Below are 16870 nucleotides of genomic sequence, written 5' to 3'. Positions count from 1 at the left end.
GGGGTCACATGTCTAAAACTGCATAAACTGCATAAAAATGCGTAAACTGCATGGGAACCCTGTCCCTTCTAGAACTTTTAAAATTGTAAGGTCACAGAAAATTGTAAGGTCACAAAAAACAGGAGGATCATAAAAGAAGGAGGGTCATAAAAGAAGTGCTGGATATTAGATGTTCCTAAAAATACTAAAAGCCGTAAAAGACCATGGTGTTAAAAGTCAGTGATAAAACAGTTTAGATCGATGTCTATATTAAGGCCTTCAGGCTGAAGTGATTGCAATAAATATATCCACTTTGTCTCATTGCGGGATACATTGATTTTCTTGTTGCTGCCCCTCCAGTCATTCTTGATTTTGTCAATTGCATAAAAGGTCATGACTGAGGGGTCTTTTGCATGGGCTATCTTAAAGTGACGTGACAAGCTATGTTTGTCGAAGCCCTTCTTTATATTTTTCACATGTTCCCTTATCCTTACAAACAATGGACGGGTGGTTCGACCCACATACTGCAATTTACACGGACATTCCACCACATATGTCACATGTGTGCTAGTGCATGTGATGGTTTCATTAATTTTGTATTGCCTTCCTGTTGATGTGGACTGGAAAACGGTTTTTCTTCTTTCTTGCGCTCTGTTTGTTCTACATGGTAAACATTTCCTACACCGAAAAAAGCCTTTTAGATTTGTTGGAAGTTGCACTTGTTTGGGGGGGTCTATCACATTATGCACCAGTCTGTTTCTGAGTGTGGGTGCTCTTCTGTATATGAAGTTTGGCTGGTTTGGTAATATTTTCTTCAATGTCTTGTCTGCTTTCAAAATAGGCCAGTGCTTTTTTATTATCTTCTCTAGTGCCTTATGTTGCCTGTTGTATCCTGTAAAAAAAGCAAATTCCATGTTCTTATATTTGTCTCTTTTTGGACCATTCTCTTGTATCATTTCCTCTCTCTTCATGCTCATTACTTTTTTCTTTATATTAAGCAGTTCTTTTTTCTTGTACCCCTTTTCCATAAATCTTTCAATAAGCATGTCTGCTTGTATGTTGAAGTCCTCGGGGTTGCTACAGTTCCTTCTTATTCGCATTAGTTGGCCCTTTGGAATGTTGCCAAGCCATTTTGGATGGTGGCAGCTTGTTTTTGGTATGTATCCATTTCTGTCTGTCGTTTTGAAAAAGGTCTTGCTTGCCAATATTCCATCCTGTTTGAAGACCTCAATATCAAGAAATGCGATTTTTTGTGCATGCCAACTTCCCGAGAAGGTAATACCATTCATACCGTTCTGTTATTCATGTACTGTCAATCTACAAGTAGTTTTTGACCAGGACACAGTCATAAACAGACAGGATATGGACAGCACTTTTAAGCAGCTCAGGCATAATATGGAGAAACAGCTGCGTGTATGGTGGGACATAGCCACCTTAGATAAATACACTAAAGAAAACATCACCCCCAGGAGACTGAGGTGGGATGTAGCGCCAAATGACCATATTAATGACCCAACACATATGGAGGATTGGTTTAAATTCTTCAATAAATGTGAAAAAGACCTGCTAGGGTTGCTGATTAAAAGAAGACAGCATAAGCTAAGAAAAGTGGAAGGAGTAATCACCCAACTTAAAGAGCAATTGGCCCCATCGGCAGGCACCAGGGAATATAAAGAAAAGGAAAAAATCCTACAAGAAGCAATCCAGAAATATGACCAAACGATACAGAGCAAAAAACAAAAAAAGTATAAGAGGGATGTGCTGGACTATAGAAACCAGGAGGTCTATAAATGGCAGTCGGATGAGATATATGGGGGCCAAGCGACCCTCATAGACCCCATCGAACATAACTCCAGGGAACCTTCTGAGGCTGGAGATGATGATGACACAGACACCTGGATGGAAGTCAGCACAACCAGAAATCCCCAGAGGGAACGCACATTCAGGCCCACTAACCAAACACAAAATGGAGAAACCAACAGACAGAGGGATATAAGACACAATAGACCCTCTAGGGATGAGAGGGACTATGTGTCTACATACAACAGCTACTCGCCTCTGGAAAACTATCAAGAACCACAATACGATTATAGAGGTCCCCCACCAGCCAGGAGGGGTTTTTTTTCCAAGGGGCAACAGAGGGAGACCACCAAGAGGGAGAGGAGGACCATATCGCCCACCAGGACAATGGAGGCAACAGAGAGAGAACGGATGGCACCAAACCTGGAACCAAGGCCCACAGGGAGGACAAAGAAGAAATCCTTGGAACCAAGGATGGAACAATGGAACGAGGAGAGAAGACACACAGGGATATCAAGAAAACAGAAACGGAAACCAAGAGGAAAACGAGGAGGGACAAAGAAAAAGAAGACAACATTAGGAGCAGGAATTTTTAATCTAAGCAACACAGTTTTTGATGAGGAGGAGTTGAAAATATTGGACCTAGGTCTTAAGTACGCACCAGATAAGAATCTGGACAAATTCGAGGCATATATTGACCTTCAAAAATACGTAAGGAAGCTCAACATTAAGAAATTCTTTGCCCTTAAGAAAAATCAACAAACAAGTGTAAATGACACACCATACAGACACACTAACTTGAAGAATCGCTCAACCACTAACCCTAAGAATATCCAGAATGAAAATCTGGAAGTATTCAAACGAATGGTAGAAGAGGAAATAAGAGCACTCAAGATAAAAAACAAGAAAGAGAAAAACATTTGGGAAACCATAAAAAAGCTGGAAAAGAAAAAAGGTGTGGTCATCAGACCAGCAGATAAAGGAGGAGGACTAGTGATTTTAAACAAGAAAGACTATGAGGAGGAAATGGAAAACCTATTAAGCAAAGAAGACACCTACATCAAATTGAGAGGAAACCCCAAGAAAAACTATGAGAAAACACTACATAAATACGTGGAAAAAGGCAAAGAAATGGGTATTCTGAACAAGAAAGAAGCAAAATACCTCTGTCCAGAAGCACCTAGGACCCCGGTCATGTACTATGTACCCAAAGTCCATAAAGATGATAAGAAACCACCAGGTAGGCCCATAATCAGCGGCATCAATTCCCTGCATTCCAGACTTGGTGAATACCTGGACAAGTATCTGCAACCTTTAGTGCCCTTGGGGAAGTCCTACCTAAGGGACAGTAAACAGTTTCTATCAGAGATTCAAAACATTGAGATTGCAGAAGAGGATTTATTAGTCACTATCGATGTGAATTCACTCTATACAAATATTGTCCAGAAGGATGGTCTAGAAGCAGTAGAGTGGGCACTACATAGCAGTACGGAAATGAGGGAGGAACAGATCAATTTCATCTTGGAAGGACTAGGGATAGCCATGAACTCCAACTACTTTTGGCACAAAGGAAAGTACTATACACAAGTTAAAGGCGTGGCTATGGGGGCAAAATATGCACCGAGCGTGGCGAACATTTTCATGCAAAAATGGGAAGAAGAACAAATCTACAGTATACCAAGGCCTAATATTGGATACTACCGGAGGTACATAGATGACATTGTACTTATCTGGAAAGGGGATATGGAGTCTCTACAGAATTTTTTCAATGAAATTAACAACAATGCCTATGGTATTACCTTCTCGGGAAGTTGGCATGCACAAAAAAATCGCATTTCTTGATATTGAGGTCTTCAAACAGGATGGAATATTGGCAAGCAAGACCTTTTTCAAAACGACAGACAGAAATGGATACATACCAAAAACAAGCTGCCACCATCCAAAATGGCTTGGCAACATTCCAAAGGGCCAACTAATGCGAATAAGAAGGAACTGTAGCAACCCCGAGGACTTCAACATACAAGCAGACATGCTTATTGAAAGATTTATGGAAAAGGGGTACAAGAAAAAAGAACTGCTTAATATAAAGAAAAAAGTAATGAGCATGAAGAGAGAGGAAATGATACAAGAGAATGGTCCAAAAAGAGACAAATATAAGAACATGGAATTTGCTTTTTTTACAGGATACAACAGGCAACATAAGGCACTAGAGAAGATAATAAAAAAGCACTGGCCTATTTTGAAAGCAGACAAGACATTGAAGAAAATATTACCAAACCAGCCAAACTTCATATACAGAAGAGCACCCACACTCAGAAACAGACTGGTGCATAATGTGATAGACCCCCCCAAACAAGTGCAACTTCCAACAAATCTAAAAGGCTTTTTTCGGTGTAGGAAATGTTTACCATGCAGAACAAACAGAGCGCAAGAAAGAAGAAAAACCGTTTTCCAGTCCACATCAACAGGAAGGCAATACAAAATTAATGAAACCATCACATGCACTAGCACACATGTGACATATGTGGTGGAATGTCCGTGTAAATTGCAGTATGTGGGTCGAACCACCCGTCCATTGTTTGTAAGGATAAGGGAACATGTGAAAAATATAAAGAAGGGCTTCGACAAACATAGCTTGTCACGTCACTTTAAGATAGCCCATGCAAAAGACCCCTCAGTCATGACCTTTTATGCAATTGACAAAATCAAGAATGACTGGAGGGGCAGCAACAAGAAAATCAATGTATCCCGCAATGAGACAAAGTGGATATATTTATTGCAATCACTTCAGCCTGAAGGCCTTAATATAGACATCGATCTAAACTGTTTTATCACTGACTTTTAACACCATGGTCTTTTACGGCTTTTAGTATTTTTAGGAACATCTAATATCCAGCACTTCTTTTATGACCCTCCTTCTTTTATGATCCTCCTGTTTTTTGTGACCTTACAATTTTCTGTGACCTTACAATTTTAAAAGTTCTAGAAGGGACATGGTTCCCATGCAGTTTACGCATTTTTATGCAGTTTATGCAGTTTTAGACATGTGACCCCATGCATTTTTATATTTTTACATCTTCACCACAATTTTTAGATTTGGGTTTTTATGGGTTTCACAGTCTAAGGTATGTTAAAGCACCAGAACTCAAGCGTATACACCGATTTTTTTCTCTTCTTTTTTTTTTTCTCTTCTTTTTCTAATTTTATGCTGATTTTTTATCCCTCCACAATGGCTGCTCCAACACAATAATAAGTCTGTAATTTTTTCCTCCAACTCAAACATTATGGCTCCTCCTCCACACATATTACCTAACTCCTCTCCTCCATTAATGGAACTTGAGGCCATGATGTTGGGCGCTCAGTCCCATTTAGATAGTATGGTTTTTATACCCTCTATGGATCTATTTGGAATTTACATACTCGATATGTCCCTCCCATCGAGTATTTCTCTATATATATATTTTATATATTTTTATAATTTTATATATATATTTTAATTTTTATCCTCATTTTAATTTTTAATTTTTAATGTGTTCACAATAAAAGTATAACATTTTACAATCTCTCTATAAAAAAGCGGATCACCCACTCGGCTCATCTCTCAGCACTTTTAAGGCACGTTTTTTCACTAATTACTGTCACTTTATGTTTATGAGATGTATGCATTAATATGTGGGGACCGCTGTATAAGGAAGTTCACGTGATGTAAACAAATAACCTGGTATCCGGTATTTGTGGACCATTATATCCAAAGATACCAAGATGGCCGCCGGTATGACTCGCGTGAGGGTACCAAGATGGCGGAGGTACACATAATGGTCGCTAGGATACGCAGGCCTATATAAGCTCCGGGAGTACGTGGCCTAGTACCGCCCCAGATGACGTCGCAGTGACGAAACGCGTAGAGCGGCAAAGCAGCGTCAACGTCACTTCCGGTTAGGTGGCTCCGGCCGGTGGAACGCGGAAGTACCGCGCGGCCGAACACTGGAGACACACCAAACAAGCTGACGGTGAACTTCCTAACAGTGAGTCGATGCTATTTTTCCCTCAATAATGTACTATACTACGCAATGGAAGCTCTCTTGGTCTTTTGTATACTGACTCCCTAGATGCAAGCGCAACTGTATGCACGGAACAACCAGCTCTCACAGGCATCAGGAGAAGGGAGACACAGTATATTAGAGTGAGAAGGGAGAGGATTTTTGGTAAGTGCTTTACCCACGGTATTAGCACTTCTCACTTCTAACACGCGCCACAGGCGTTTTTATTCTCTCACTTTACACTGCATAGTGTTCTGTAATATTCACCACGGATGTCAGTTTCCTCTTTCAAAGGAGGCCACAATAAAGTATCTATTGATCACCTATATTGCACTTAGCACTTTTTTTGCACTGGTCACCATATGATTGTTTACATCCGATGAGTGATACATACACGGTACAATCTAATTGATACACGACTACTACCGTTTATAATTTTATAATTTTAATTTAATTTAATTTTAAATCTGCACTATATTGCACATTCAATATTTCACTAATAAGCACTGTGCACTTTCATTTTTTTGGATCATATACAACGAAGTAATTCGCTGTGCAAGGTGGTAGCGCCCCATACCAACACCTCCCATAAACCCCCACATTTCTTTACCCTTGTGGTAAGTTGGAGGCAGCATAACCATCTGATCCCCACATTCTGCATTTAAAACTGTTGATTCAGTGCTTGTGTTGTTATCCATAGCGCGGGTGCACCCCAAACCTCTTTTTTATGGCAGAGTGGCCCGACGGAAGCCTCTCCTCAGTGTAAGACACATGAAAGCCCGCATGGAGTTTTCTAAAAAACACCTGAAGGACTCCAAGATGGTGAGAAATAAGATTCTCTGGTCTGATGAGACCAAAATAGAACTTTTTGGCCTTAATTCTAAGCGGTATGTGTGGAGAAAACCAGGCACTGCTCATCACCTGTCCAATACAGTCCCAACAGTGAAGCATGGTGGTGGCAGCATCATGCTGTGGGGGTGTTTTTCAGCTGCAGGGACAGGACGACTGGTTGCAATCGAGGGAAAGATGAATGCGGCCAAGTACAGGGATATCCTGGACAAAAACCTTCTCCAGAGTGCTCTGGAGCTCAGACTGGGCCGAAGGTTTACCTTCCAACAAGACAATGACCCTAAGCACACAGCTAAAATAACGAAGGAGTGGCTTCACAACAACTCCGTGACTGTTCTTGAATGGCCCAGCCAGAGCCCTGACTTAAACCCAATTGAGCATCTCTGGAGAGACCTAAAAATGGCTGTCCACCAACGTTTACCATCCAACCTGACAGAACTGGAGAGGATCTGCAAGGAGGAATGGCAGAGGATCCCCAAATCCAGGTGTGAAAGACTTGTTGCATCTTTCCCAAAAAGACTCCTGGCTGTATTAGATCAAAAGGGGGCTTCTACTAAATACTGAGCAAAGGGTCTGAATACTTAGGACCATGTGATATTTCAGTTTTTCTTTTTTAATAAATCTGCAACAATGTCAACAATTCTGTGTTTTTCTGTCAGTATGGGGTGCTATGTGTACATTCATGAGGAAGAAGAATGAACTTAAATGATTTTAGCAAATGGCTGCAATATAACAAAGAGTGAAAAATTTAAGGGGGTCTGAATACTTTCCGTACCCACTGTATTTATTTGTACTATCCCATACTTCTTCTTTAAGAGTCGGTTCACACTAAGGCGACACGACTCCTTACTACTTCGGGGGCGACTTGTGCATTACCATGCACCACGACTTCGGAGCGACTTGCAGGGACTTCATATAATGGAAGTCTATGCAAGTCGCTCCGAGGTCGCCCCGAAGTAGTACAGGACCCTTTTTCTAAGTTGGAGCGACTTGTGTCGCTCCTATTAGAACGGGTCCTGTAGCGGTCAATGGACCACGAGGGAGCGCGACTTGTCAGGCTGACAAGTCGCGCTAGTGTGGACCGGCTCTAAAGGTTAGAATATAAATATTATAATTGTTTGGGCCTTCTCAGCGATGGTTTTAAAAAAGGTTGATTTCAAAATGGGTCATGAAACAGTTTTATTGAAGTATGTATGTCTTTTCTATCTACAGACAAGAAAAACTCTTTCCAGGAACTCGTAGAACAGCTAGATATGAAAAATCACTTGACTTCAAAAGTGACTTTGAGTGATATCCTGAGCATTGGTTCAGAGAGCCTGACAGAAGATCAGCCTCACAATATAAAGGATATTCCATGGCACTTCTTGAGGAACCTCATGGCTTTGAAAAGGATCTCCCGAAATACCCAACTGAAGAAAAACTCAACAATTTCATTTAATATTGATGTGTTTGATATGTTTATAGCTGAAGTTGACACATCAAGCACAGTTCACCCCCTGGATGTCCTCTGTGTTCTCCTCCATTGTTCAGACAGTTTTCTGCAACAAGAGATTGTAACCAAATTGTCTATGTGCCAGTTTGCTGTTCCTCTACTGCTCCCCCCGCCTGGTGATGGGTCACATTGCACCCTCATGCTGTGGGCAATGAGGGGTATTGTGAAGAAGTGGAGACCCCAGGCATTAGTCGACAGTAAAGGGTTCAGAGAAGAACATGTGGTTAATATTCCAATGCCGATCTTCTCTTTTGTCAAATTAGGGGTAAATAAATTGTCCAAATCTAAAATTCTCAACCAGATTCTAAATCCAGCTCAACAACATCACAATTTCTTCATCCATCATGATATGGATGGCGGGAATATCAAAAGGAAGATATCTGACGGACTGGTGGAAATGTCCTGGTTTTTTCCTTGTGGTAGTTCAGATGTTTTTCCAGAGCCCATTGCAGTGACCAACTTACGAGGAGACCTGGAGACCAACTGGAACCAATTCACCTTCCTGACTCAAGTCTCCTCTGCTGTGTTCATATTTATTGAGAATATTTCTGAGAGTCAATTCAAACTATTATCAACCTGTAAAAACACTGAAGCTAAGTATTATTTAATTATTACTCCAGGATCAGGCAAAAATATTAAGCCAGAAATGCAAACATTCTTAAGGCAGTTGATGGAAACCTTAAAGGTTAGTAGAGATCAAATACTAGTTCAAAGGAACAATTCAAATGATGCTAATTTTGTGAAAAACATCCAGGACGTCCTTGGAAGCTTAATAAGAAAAGAATCCCAAAAGCTGTCACTAGAGAGTATGAAAAAGCATGCAGAGGAGCTCCAGATGGATGTAGATGAGAACCTTCCTGAATGTCAGAAAGCGAGAACATGTGCATGTAACATTACAGCTGAAATAAAAGTTGTTGAAGAATATAAAAGGAAAATGCTGGGACTTCAGGGAGATTTATGGAAACAACTGTCCAAAGTAGAGAAAGAACTTTGCAGAATGACAAAACAAGGGGAAATGGGTACAGAAGATTATCAGTCTCACTTAAAAGAGCAACGCATTGCACTGCATCAACAGCAACATCAGCATGATTTGACGGATCCTATGATGTTGTTTATTACTGCAATCACTAATTTGTCTCAGGTAGAGAAACAATATTTTCTAAAGTGGATGAAATTAGAACTTGATTTAATCGCAAGAAGGAATCTGTCTTCCTTACAGGTGGAATACAGAGAAAGAAGTAGATCAGATAATCAAGAGGAACTTAAACAGGTAGACCAAAAAATCTCAGACAGTTCCTTAGGAATTGAACATTTCCTACGTGAATTAGGACAGTTTTATGAGGCCGAGTGTTCTCTGGTTATAGAAAAATTGATTGCAGCAGACCAAGCACAGTTTACAGGACTTCCAGGGATTGCTGCTAACCTTCTATTGGAAGGATTTCCATTGGAGCTGATTGATGGAGATGCCTCCAACATTCCATTGAAATGGATAACTGATGTCCTGACTGAGCTGGATAACAAGACAGGAGGGCATTGTAAAATAAGAGTAATCACGGTGCTGGGAGTGCAGAGTACAGGAAAATCCACCCTTCTGAACACCATGTTTGGTCTCCAGTTCCCGGTGGCCAGTGGAAGATGTACACGAGGAGCCTTCATGACTCTTCTAAATGTGAAAGAGAACTTTCAGGAGGAGCTGGGCTGTGATTTCATCCTGGTGATCGACACGGAGGGGCTGAAAGCTCCAGAGTTGGCCTTTTTGGAGGACAGTTATGAACATGACAATGAACTGGCCACACTAGTAGTTGGGCTGAGTGATATCACCATAGTCAATATGGCCATGGAAAACACCACAGAAATGAAGGATATTTTACAGATTGTTGTCCACGCTTTTCTTCGCATGAAAGAAATTGGAAAGAAACCCAACTGCCAGTTTGTACACCAAAATGTAAGTGACGTGTCTGCTCATGAAAAAAACATGAGAGACAGGAAGAAACTTCTAGAACAGCTAGATGAAATGACCAAAGCAGCTGCAAAAATGGAGAAAAAAGGTGGAATCACATCTTTTAATGATGTACTGGACTACGATCTAGATAAACACAGTTGGTACATTCCAGGTCTGTGGCAGGGGGTCCCTCCAATGGCTCCAGTAAACTCTGGTTACAGTGAGAATGTCCATAAGCTAAAGCAGCATTTGTTTGAATTCATGAAAACCCATAATGCATCTTTCAACATTGGTGAATTTATCACATGGATAGAAAGCCTATGGAGGGCAGTGAAACATGAAAACTTCATTTTTAGTTTTCGAAACAGTTTGGTAGCCGAAGCTTATAATAAATTGTCTATGCAGTTTTTTCAGTGGGAATGGGAATTTTCCAAAACCGTCTACAACTTTGTCATCAGAACAGAAAATATTCTAAAAAATCAGTCACCTGAGAGTCTGGATGCCGAAACGTATGAAGAATATAGGAGAGAACTTCAATTGTTGGTTTCTGAGGAGGAAAACAAAATGCTGGATCTGTTAGAAAAACATTATGACAGTAAGTCTGAAAATGTTCATCTTATAGAACGATATCGGGAAGAGTTTAGAATGAGTGTACAGTTCCTAAGAAAAGATTTAGAACGAAATGCTCTAAATAAATATAGAGAGACAATTTCTATCCAGAAAGGAAAGTTTGAGATCCAGAAAATCCAGAATCAATATCAGAAGCTCATAGAAGAAAAAATCAGTGGCCTCCTAATAAACAGTAGAAAGGACTCCACACTAAAGGATGAGGAAATACAATCGGAATTTGAGTCCATGTGGGAGAAAACACTGAGAGATTTACAGATAAAGAAATTAGTTAAACATAATGTTGATCAATCAATTCTACTACAATTAAGACAAGACCTGAGCAGTAAAGGATATGTGGCACTTGAAAAATTAAAGAACATTAAAAAACTAGCAAGTCATGGACAGCAAACTTTTAAAATGGATAAAAAGTATATCGATCGCTCATGGCGTAGTTGCGTCAAACAGATGGTGGGCCTACAAAGTGACACAACTGAAATGGTAGAGAAATTTGCTGTCTCACTAATAAATAAGTGTAACATGTTTGTAAAAGAAAAAGCTGATACCTCAGAGGATTATGACAACACTCACTGCCAAGAATTACTATACATGATCAATGAACAACTTAAAAGTACCAGTCTGCCATTTTCAAAAAAATTTGAGCTAAACATCAAACTCATAATTCTTGGAAATGCTGCCCCAATATTTCAAAAGATGCATGACACATTTATCAAAAATAATGACCCAACTGCCTATCTAGAGAGCTTAAAGCCTCAATATTTATCAACATTTCATAGTATATTTCAAAAGAAAGATGAAAGTCAGAACAGAGCCAGGCAATTCTGTGAGCGATGTCTCAAACCTGCAATCACTGACTATGTCTTCGAACATCTTGGAGAAAAGATAGTGGATGACATCCTAAGCGGCTCTGATCATATCATGTTCAGCAGCAGAAGCTTTTTTCATTGTAACATACTAGAGAAATTATTGGAAGAAATGTCATTTCAAAAATATATAAAATACATTCGTTCATATGAGACATTTTCAAAATCATGGATATTAAGTTACATCTGCAAAAAATACAAGAGCTCAACAACTATGGAAAATTTATGGAAAAATATTCTGACCACCATCACGATGGAAATTCAAACTGTACTTAAAGTGAAAGCTTGCCTAGAAAGTCCTAATATATCATCCTTTTTAGAAAATGTCTGTGAAATGTTACAAAGGGAACTGGTAATACCACAGAATGAGATGAAAGTGATCATTTTTCATAACACGGCTGCAGTTGGGCAGTTTTCATCTGACATTCAACACTTCCTCACAGAAACAGAGAAACAAATTGTAGCAGAACTGAAATCTTTTAAAATTGAGTTTGTGCTTTCCCGACTTACATTGATTCCCCAGGATGAATTGTTCAGGAAGGTAATTGGATGTGGAAATCAGTGTCCATTCTGTGGTGTCCCCTGTGAGGCCGGAGGTGATTACCATAAGGAGCACTTTGCATCTATCCACAGATCCCAAGGACTGAATGCATGGAGAAATTTGGGTGATGGGATTTTGGATATGGACATCTGTTCCACTCTGGTTGTGTCTGACATTACCTTTAAATGTCCTCACTCAAAATGGAAATATTGCCCATACAAAGAGTATCGTAGATATTATCCAAATTGGGCCATTCAGCCTGACCCCAGTGTTGAGTCCTCAGCTTACTGGAAATACATATTTGTACAGTTTAATTATCGATTTGCAAAAAAATACAGAGCAAAACCAGCCAAACTTCCAAGAGCCTGGAAGAAAATCACCAAAGATCAGGCTCTTGTCAGTCTAAAGAAAACCTTCAATATGACCTAGCAACCACGTTTTTTGACTGTCACTGGTAATCAGTGAAAAACTGTAGCTGCACTGTATTACATAACACAATAAAACTGGATGATCAGCCTGGTCTCTTCTTTCAGATCCTTCTGGAGGCAGTAATGTATTTAGGTATTGTGCTGCCCTAGGTCTGACTAAGTTTGTGCACCCCATAATTTAAATAGCACCCACCCCTTCCTGTAAAGGCCACACCTCTTCCTGTTTATGACCCGTCCTGTCATCTGTACACCGCAGACCACAACCACAGTATATCTGTGCCAATCAGCATAGCCTTATCAGTTCCCATAAGTTCAGCCTCATTACTGCCCATCAGTGCCGCCTCATTACTGCCCATCAGTGCAGCCTCATTACTGCCCATCAGTGCAGCCTCATCAGTGCAGCATATCAGTGTGGCCTCATCAGTGTCCATCAGTGCCGCCTAATTACTGCCCATCAGTGCAGCCTCATTACTGCCCATCAGTGCAGCATATCAGTGTGGTCTCATCAGTGGCTATCAGTACAGCCCCATCAGTGGCAACCAGTGTAGCCTATCAGTGCCCATTTGTGCAGTCTATCATACTGGCAGGTAGCAGTGTAACTGCTTTATGGGGGTGCCAGACTGATTTGCCTCCTGGACCCTGCCCTCTGGCACAATCCGCCCCATAATACTGGCACTAAACTAAAAGTGTAGCGCAAGCCGGCAGGAACCATTTTCGCGTGGGAGACGGGGGGAGGCTGTTTTTTTTTTTATTGCGGTGTACAGCTTTTTTTGCTGCCCCCCTGCAAAGTGCCTCCCTAGGCCTGGGCCTTGTCGGCCTAGGCCAAGATACAGCACTGTCTGGAGGTGCTTACAATTATTATGCAGGATACTGTATTCAAATGCTTAATTTAAATATATAAAGCTTTTGTAGTGGCATCCTATGACATTGGTATGAAAGATTATTGAACTAAATGGGTTTCCAAGTGCAATGACCTACCTTGGACATCTCTTTCATTTTACACCTTCTGAGCTGTACACTGATTCCTGAGCAATAAGACTGATCCTGTTCATCTTCAGTGTGAGAGACATCACTGCTCTGCAGCTAATATATAACTCATGTGGATCAATTAAAATTGGCAAGCTTTTTTTTTTTCTTCACAGAGTTCTTTGCATATTTCTGGTTGTCAGAGGTAATTACTGGATCAGCATGCTTATACCTACATTTTCTACAAATTTGGGCTTATGTGGAAATAGCAAACTGTTTTCCTGGTGAACCAGTTCAATCACTGGACTGGTAAAGTGGTCCAAAAGAACTACTTATTTGATCATTTTCTTGAAGACATAAAAAGGGATTCCTGCCTACCAGGAAGCAGGAAGTAGAGGACTCCATGGAGTGTAGAGTGGGCCAGACGTCACAAGATTTGGGACACTCAGGAGGCGTGGCCAGGGCCGCTAATAGGGGGGGACCACCAGCCCTCTTGTAGGGGGCCCGAGCACACAGGGGGGCCCACACAGAGAGGGGGATTAGTGATGGACAACAATTACAGAAATCTTCCTCCAGAACCTGAATCTGTCCCTCTCCCTGCTATCAGCTTTTATCTGTTGAGAAAAAGACAGTTGTCCCTCACTAATACCCCTCCCTGTGTGGGCTCCCCCTCCCAGCACTTATCTCTGCTCAGGAGTTTATTTGTAAATTGTAACTTTGTTTCTCTCTCTCTGTCTCTCTGATCACTGAGCTCCAATTGCCCAGCCTGTATATTTTTCTCATCTCATCTTCTTTTTTATTTAACAGTTTTTTTTTTTTTTTTAGATTTAGCAGGAATTATGCGAGTTATGTTATATTTGTGTCTGATAATAGTGATTTTTTTGTAATTTTAGCTAAACATATCTTTAATATTTTCTTGGGGGGGCCCTGCCAGGCAGTCTGTACGGGGCCCCGCGATTTCTAACAGCAGCCCTGGGCGTGGCTATGTATTTCAATGCCTCTCAGCCTCTTTGGCAAGCCTTCCTCTACACATTAGGACCAATCTAGTTATACAAGAATGAGACTAAAAGGCGCAGCATCAGAGAATGCGTAAACAGCTGCAAAACAATCATTTAAGGCACTTGGAGCATTAATCCAGTGTTTGGGTAATGCAAAGCACCAAATATGTATCAAATGTTCACATAGGAGTTGCAACTTTCAAAACAAATAATAATATTTACTACCCTCAAATTTGCCCTCTACTGTTCTTATCTATTACCTGTAGTGATTTTTTTCAGTCTCCTGGGGGTGCTGGATTGAGGTGTTCTGGAGCCAGCTAGAGTTAACCTCTGATGTACCAATTGGGAATTATATGGACTTTTTTTTTTGCTGAGTTTCCACATATATACATAAATTAATTTACACTAAACCTTCTGCGCCATATTACCATTTCTTGCATTTATGTATTGTGTAGAAAGAAGCTGCTAAGCATACAGGGATTTCAGAAAGTTGTGGAAAGTGATGGCCAGAAGAAAGGCAGAACTTATAATATGAAAGGAGATTTTTCAATAGATAAACTCATATTGTATTGTCAAAAATACCTATTGTTTGTATTGTGCTTATGTGCTTTAATGGGTTTTAACAATGCTTATGTTAAAAAAAAAAAAAAAAATTAAAGTGTATGCGGTGATCATATATTTCCTTTAATGAAATGCACTTTACCGCTTCTCCTCTACTGCTTGAAAAATAGCAACATTTTGTCCTATGGAAAGAATATCAGGGTCAGCTCAGCTGAATCGTCTGTGTATGATATTTCTATTACTCACTCATTATCAGTTGCTGGAAAAATTGTTATTGATTTATTTGTATTGAGCGATATTGTGCAGTAATCTTGTAGACATTAGAGTTATAGGTATGGTACATATAGGAATAGTGATTAAAATGCACCTGTGCCCAGATAATGAACATGTAAAATGTATACAACAAGAGCTTTAAAATAAGCCATCTATGACCTTTCTAGCTGCTTCTAGCTGTACTAAGGAGTAATTCATCCTCAAATAACACAGCAGAGACTTTGCACTTAGATTTTTTTGATTTTGAACACCTTACATTATCTGCTGTGTGTTTATGTTAGAGGGCTCGCAGGATGTCAATATCTCTTTTCCATAGAGATATCAAAGGGAGCCAGGCTGTGGTTTCAGTTCCTATGTTGGAAATATTAACACTGAACTCCAGGTAAAATTTAAAAATCTGCCCTTGCTCTTTTTGTTTAAGGCTAGTGGTTTAAGGTGTAAATATGAACCATAATCCTTGCTCCAGCAGGCTCTCTCCAGAACTGCAACTGGTGCCTGGCAGCTTTGGCTGGTTTCACTCCAGCCTCCTAAAATGTACAATATAGGGTTAATGCCAATGTATTATACATGATGACACTAAGGCTAAGGAGAGGAGAGGCTAAGAAGAGTTTTAGAGTTGGCCAGATAAGGGTAAGCGAAACAGCCTCTTCTGATGGGGGACTGCAAGGGTAGATTTTATTTTAATTCTGGAGTTGGACTTTAAGTATGAATTTCTCCACAATGCTTATAGCCACAACACTCAAGAGAGGGGCAACAATACTAAATTATGTAAAATAATTTATGTTTTTGCATTCACGACAGATTTTCATTTCTACTCTGACAATTAAATGTATACTTTTAATGAAAACTGTCTGCTGGGAATATACTGTCGTTTCTATTGTACTTGTTTTTGCTTAATCCTTTGTAATGCCAAACATTAATAAATGTCATTGATTATTGATTTCACTTCCTGTATTAGACAGTAGATTCAATAAATTGTCCAAATAAAGTCTTTGCTGTTCAAAAATGTATCTAAATATTTAGCAGCACACTGAAAAACATTGCACTAAAGGGATTGTTAACATAAGCTGCCAGGGGGGCAGTAAGAGTAGGTGGTTGAGCTGTGGGTTTTACTGCCCCCAACTGCTCACCTGAAGAAGCACATGAATCCACTCAGGGCTGTACACAGGCTGTGCTTAACAGCAGCATCAAAAAACTAAGCAACATGTCACATTTATTGGGTACTGTAGCCAAACATGACCCTTTCAACTAGTTCAGACTTTGGGGCGTGGGTACCACACCCAAAAAAACTTCATCACACCCAGACTCTCTGCTCTGCTGCCAGGACCCCCTCTCCCAGTATACAGAAATTCTGGGCTTTGATTCATCAAATCCAGGATTGCTAAGTACTAAGAGAAGATGTTGGAAACTGCAGCTGTCAAAAAAGCTGAATCAGTGTTTATAAACAACAATGCCCAGACATGAACATAGAAAGATAGAAAGTAACATAAAGTTACTTTAGTACCATTCTG

At 40.2% G+C, this 16870-nt stretch overlaps 1 protein-coding gene across 1 annotated transcript in view; it reads left to right on the top strand.

Moving 5' to 3' along the window:
• Positions 1-12562, top strand: part of LOC309558500 (up-regulator of cell proliferation-like) — a gene marked incomplete at its 3' end in the record, with an annotated part of 39029 nt that extends 26467 nt beyond the window's left edge. The window contains exon 3 of the mRNA XM_082261580.1: positions 7881-12562. Coding sequence (XP_082117706.1) covers positions 7881-12562 — 4682 coding nt within the window. The remainder of the gene's footprint in view (positions 1-7880) is intronic.
• Positions 12563-16870: the final 4308 nt, after the last annotated feature.

Source organism: Pelophylax lessonae (genome assembly GCF_965119305.1).
Source record: "Pelophylax lessonae genome assembly, chromosome: 6".
NCBI lineage: Eukaryota > Metazoa > Chordata > Amphibia > Anura > Ranidae > Pelophylax > Pelophylax lessonae.
Note: the sequence above shows the minus strand (reverse complement) of the source record. Positions and strands in the feature narration are given on the sequence as shown.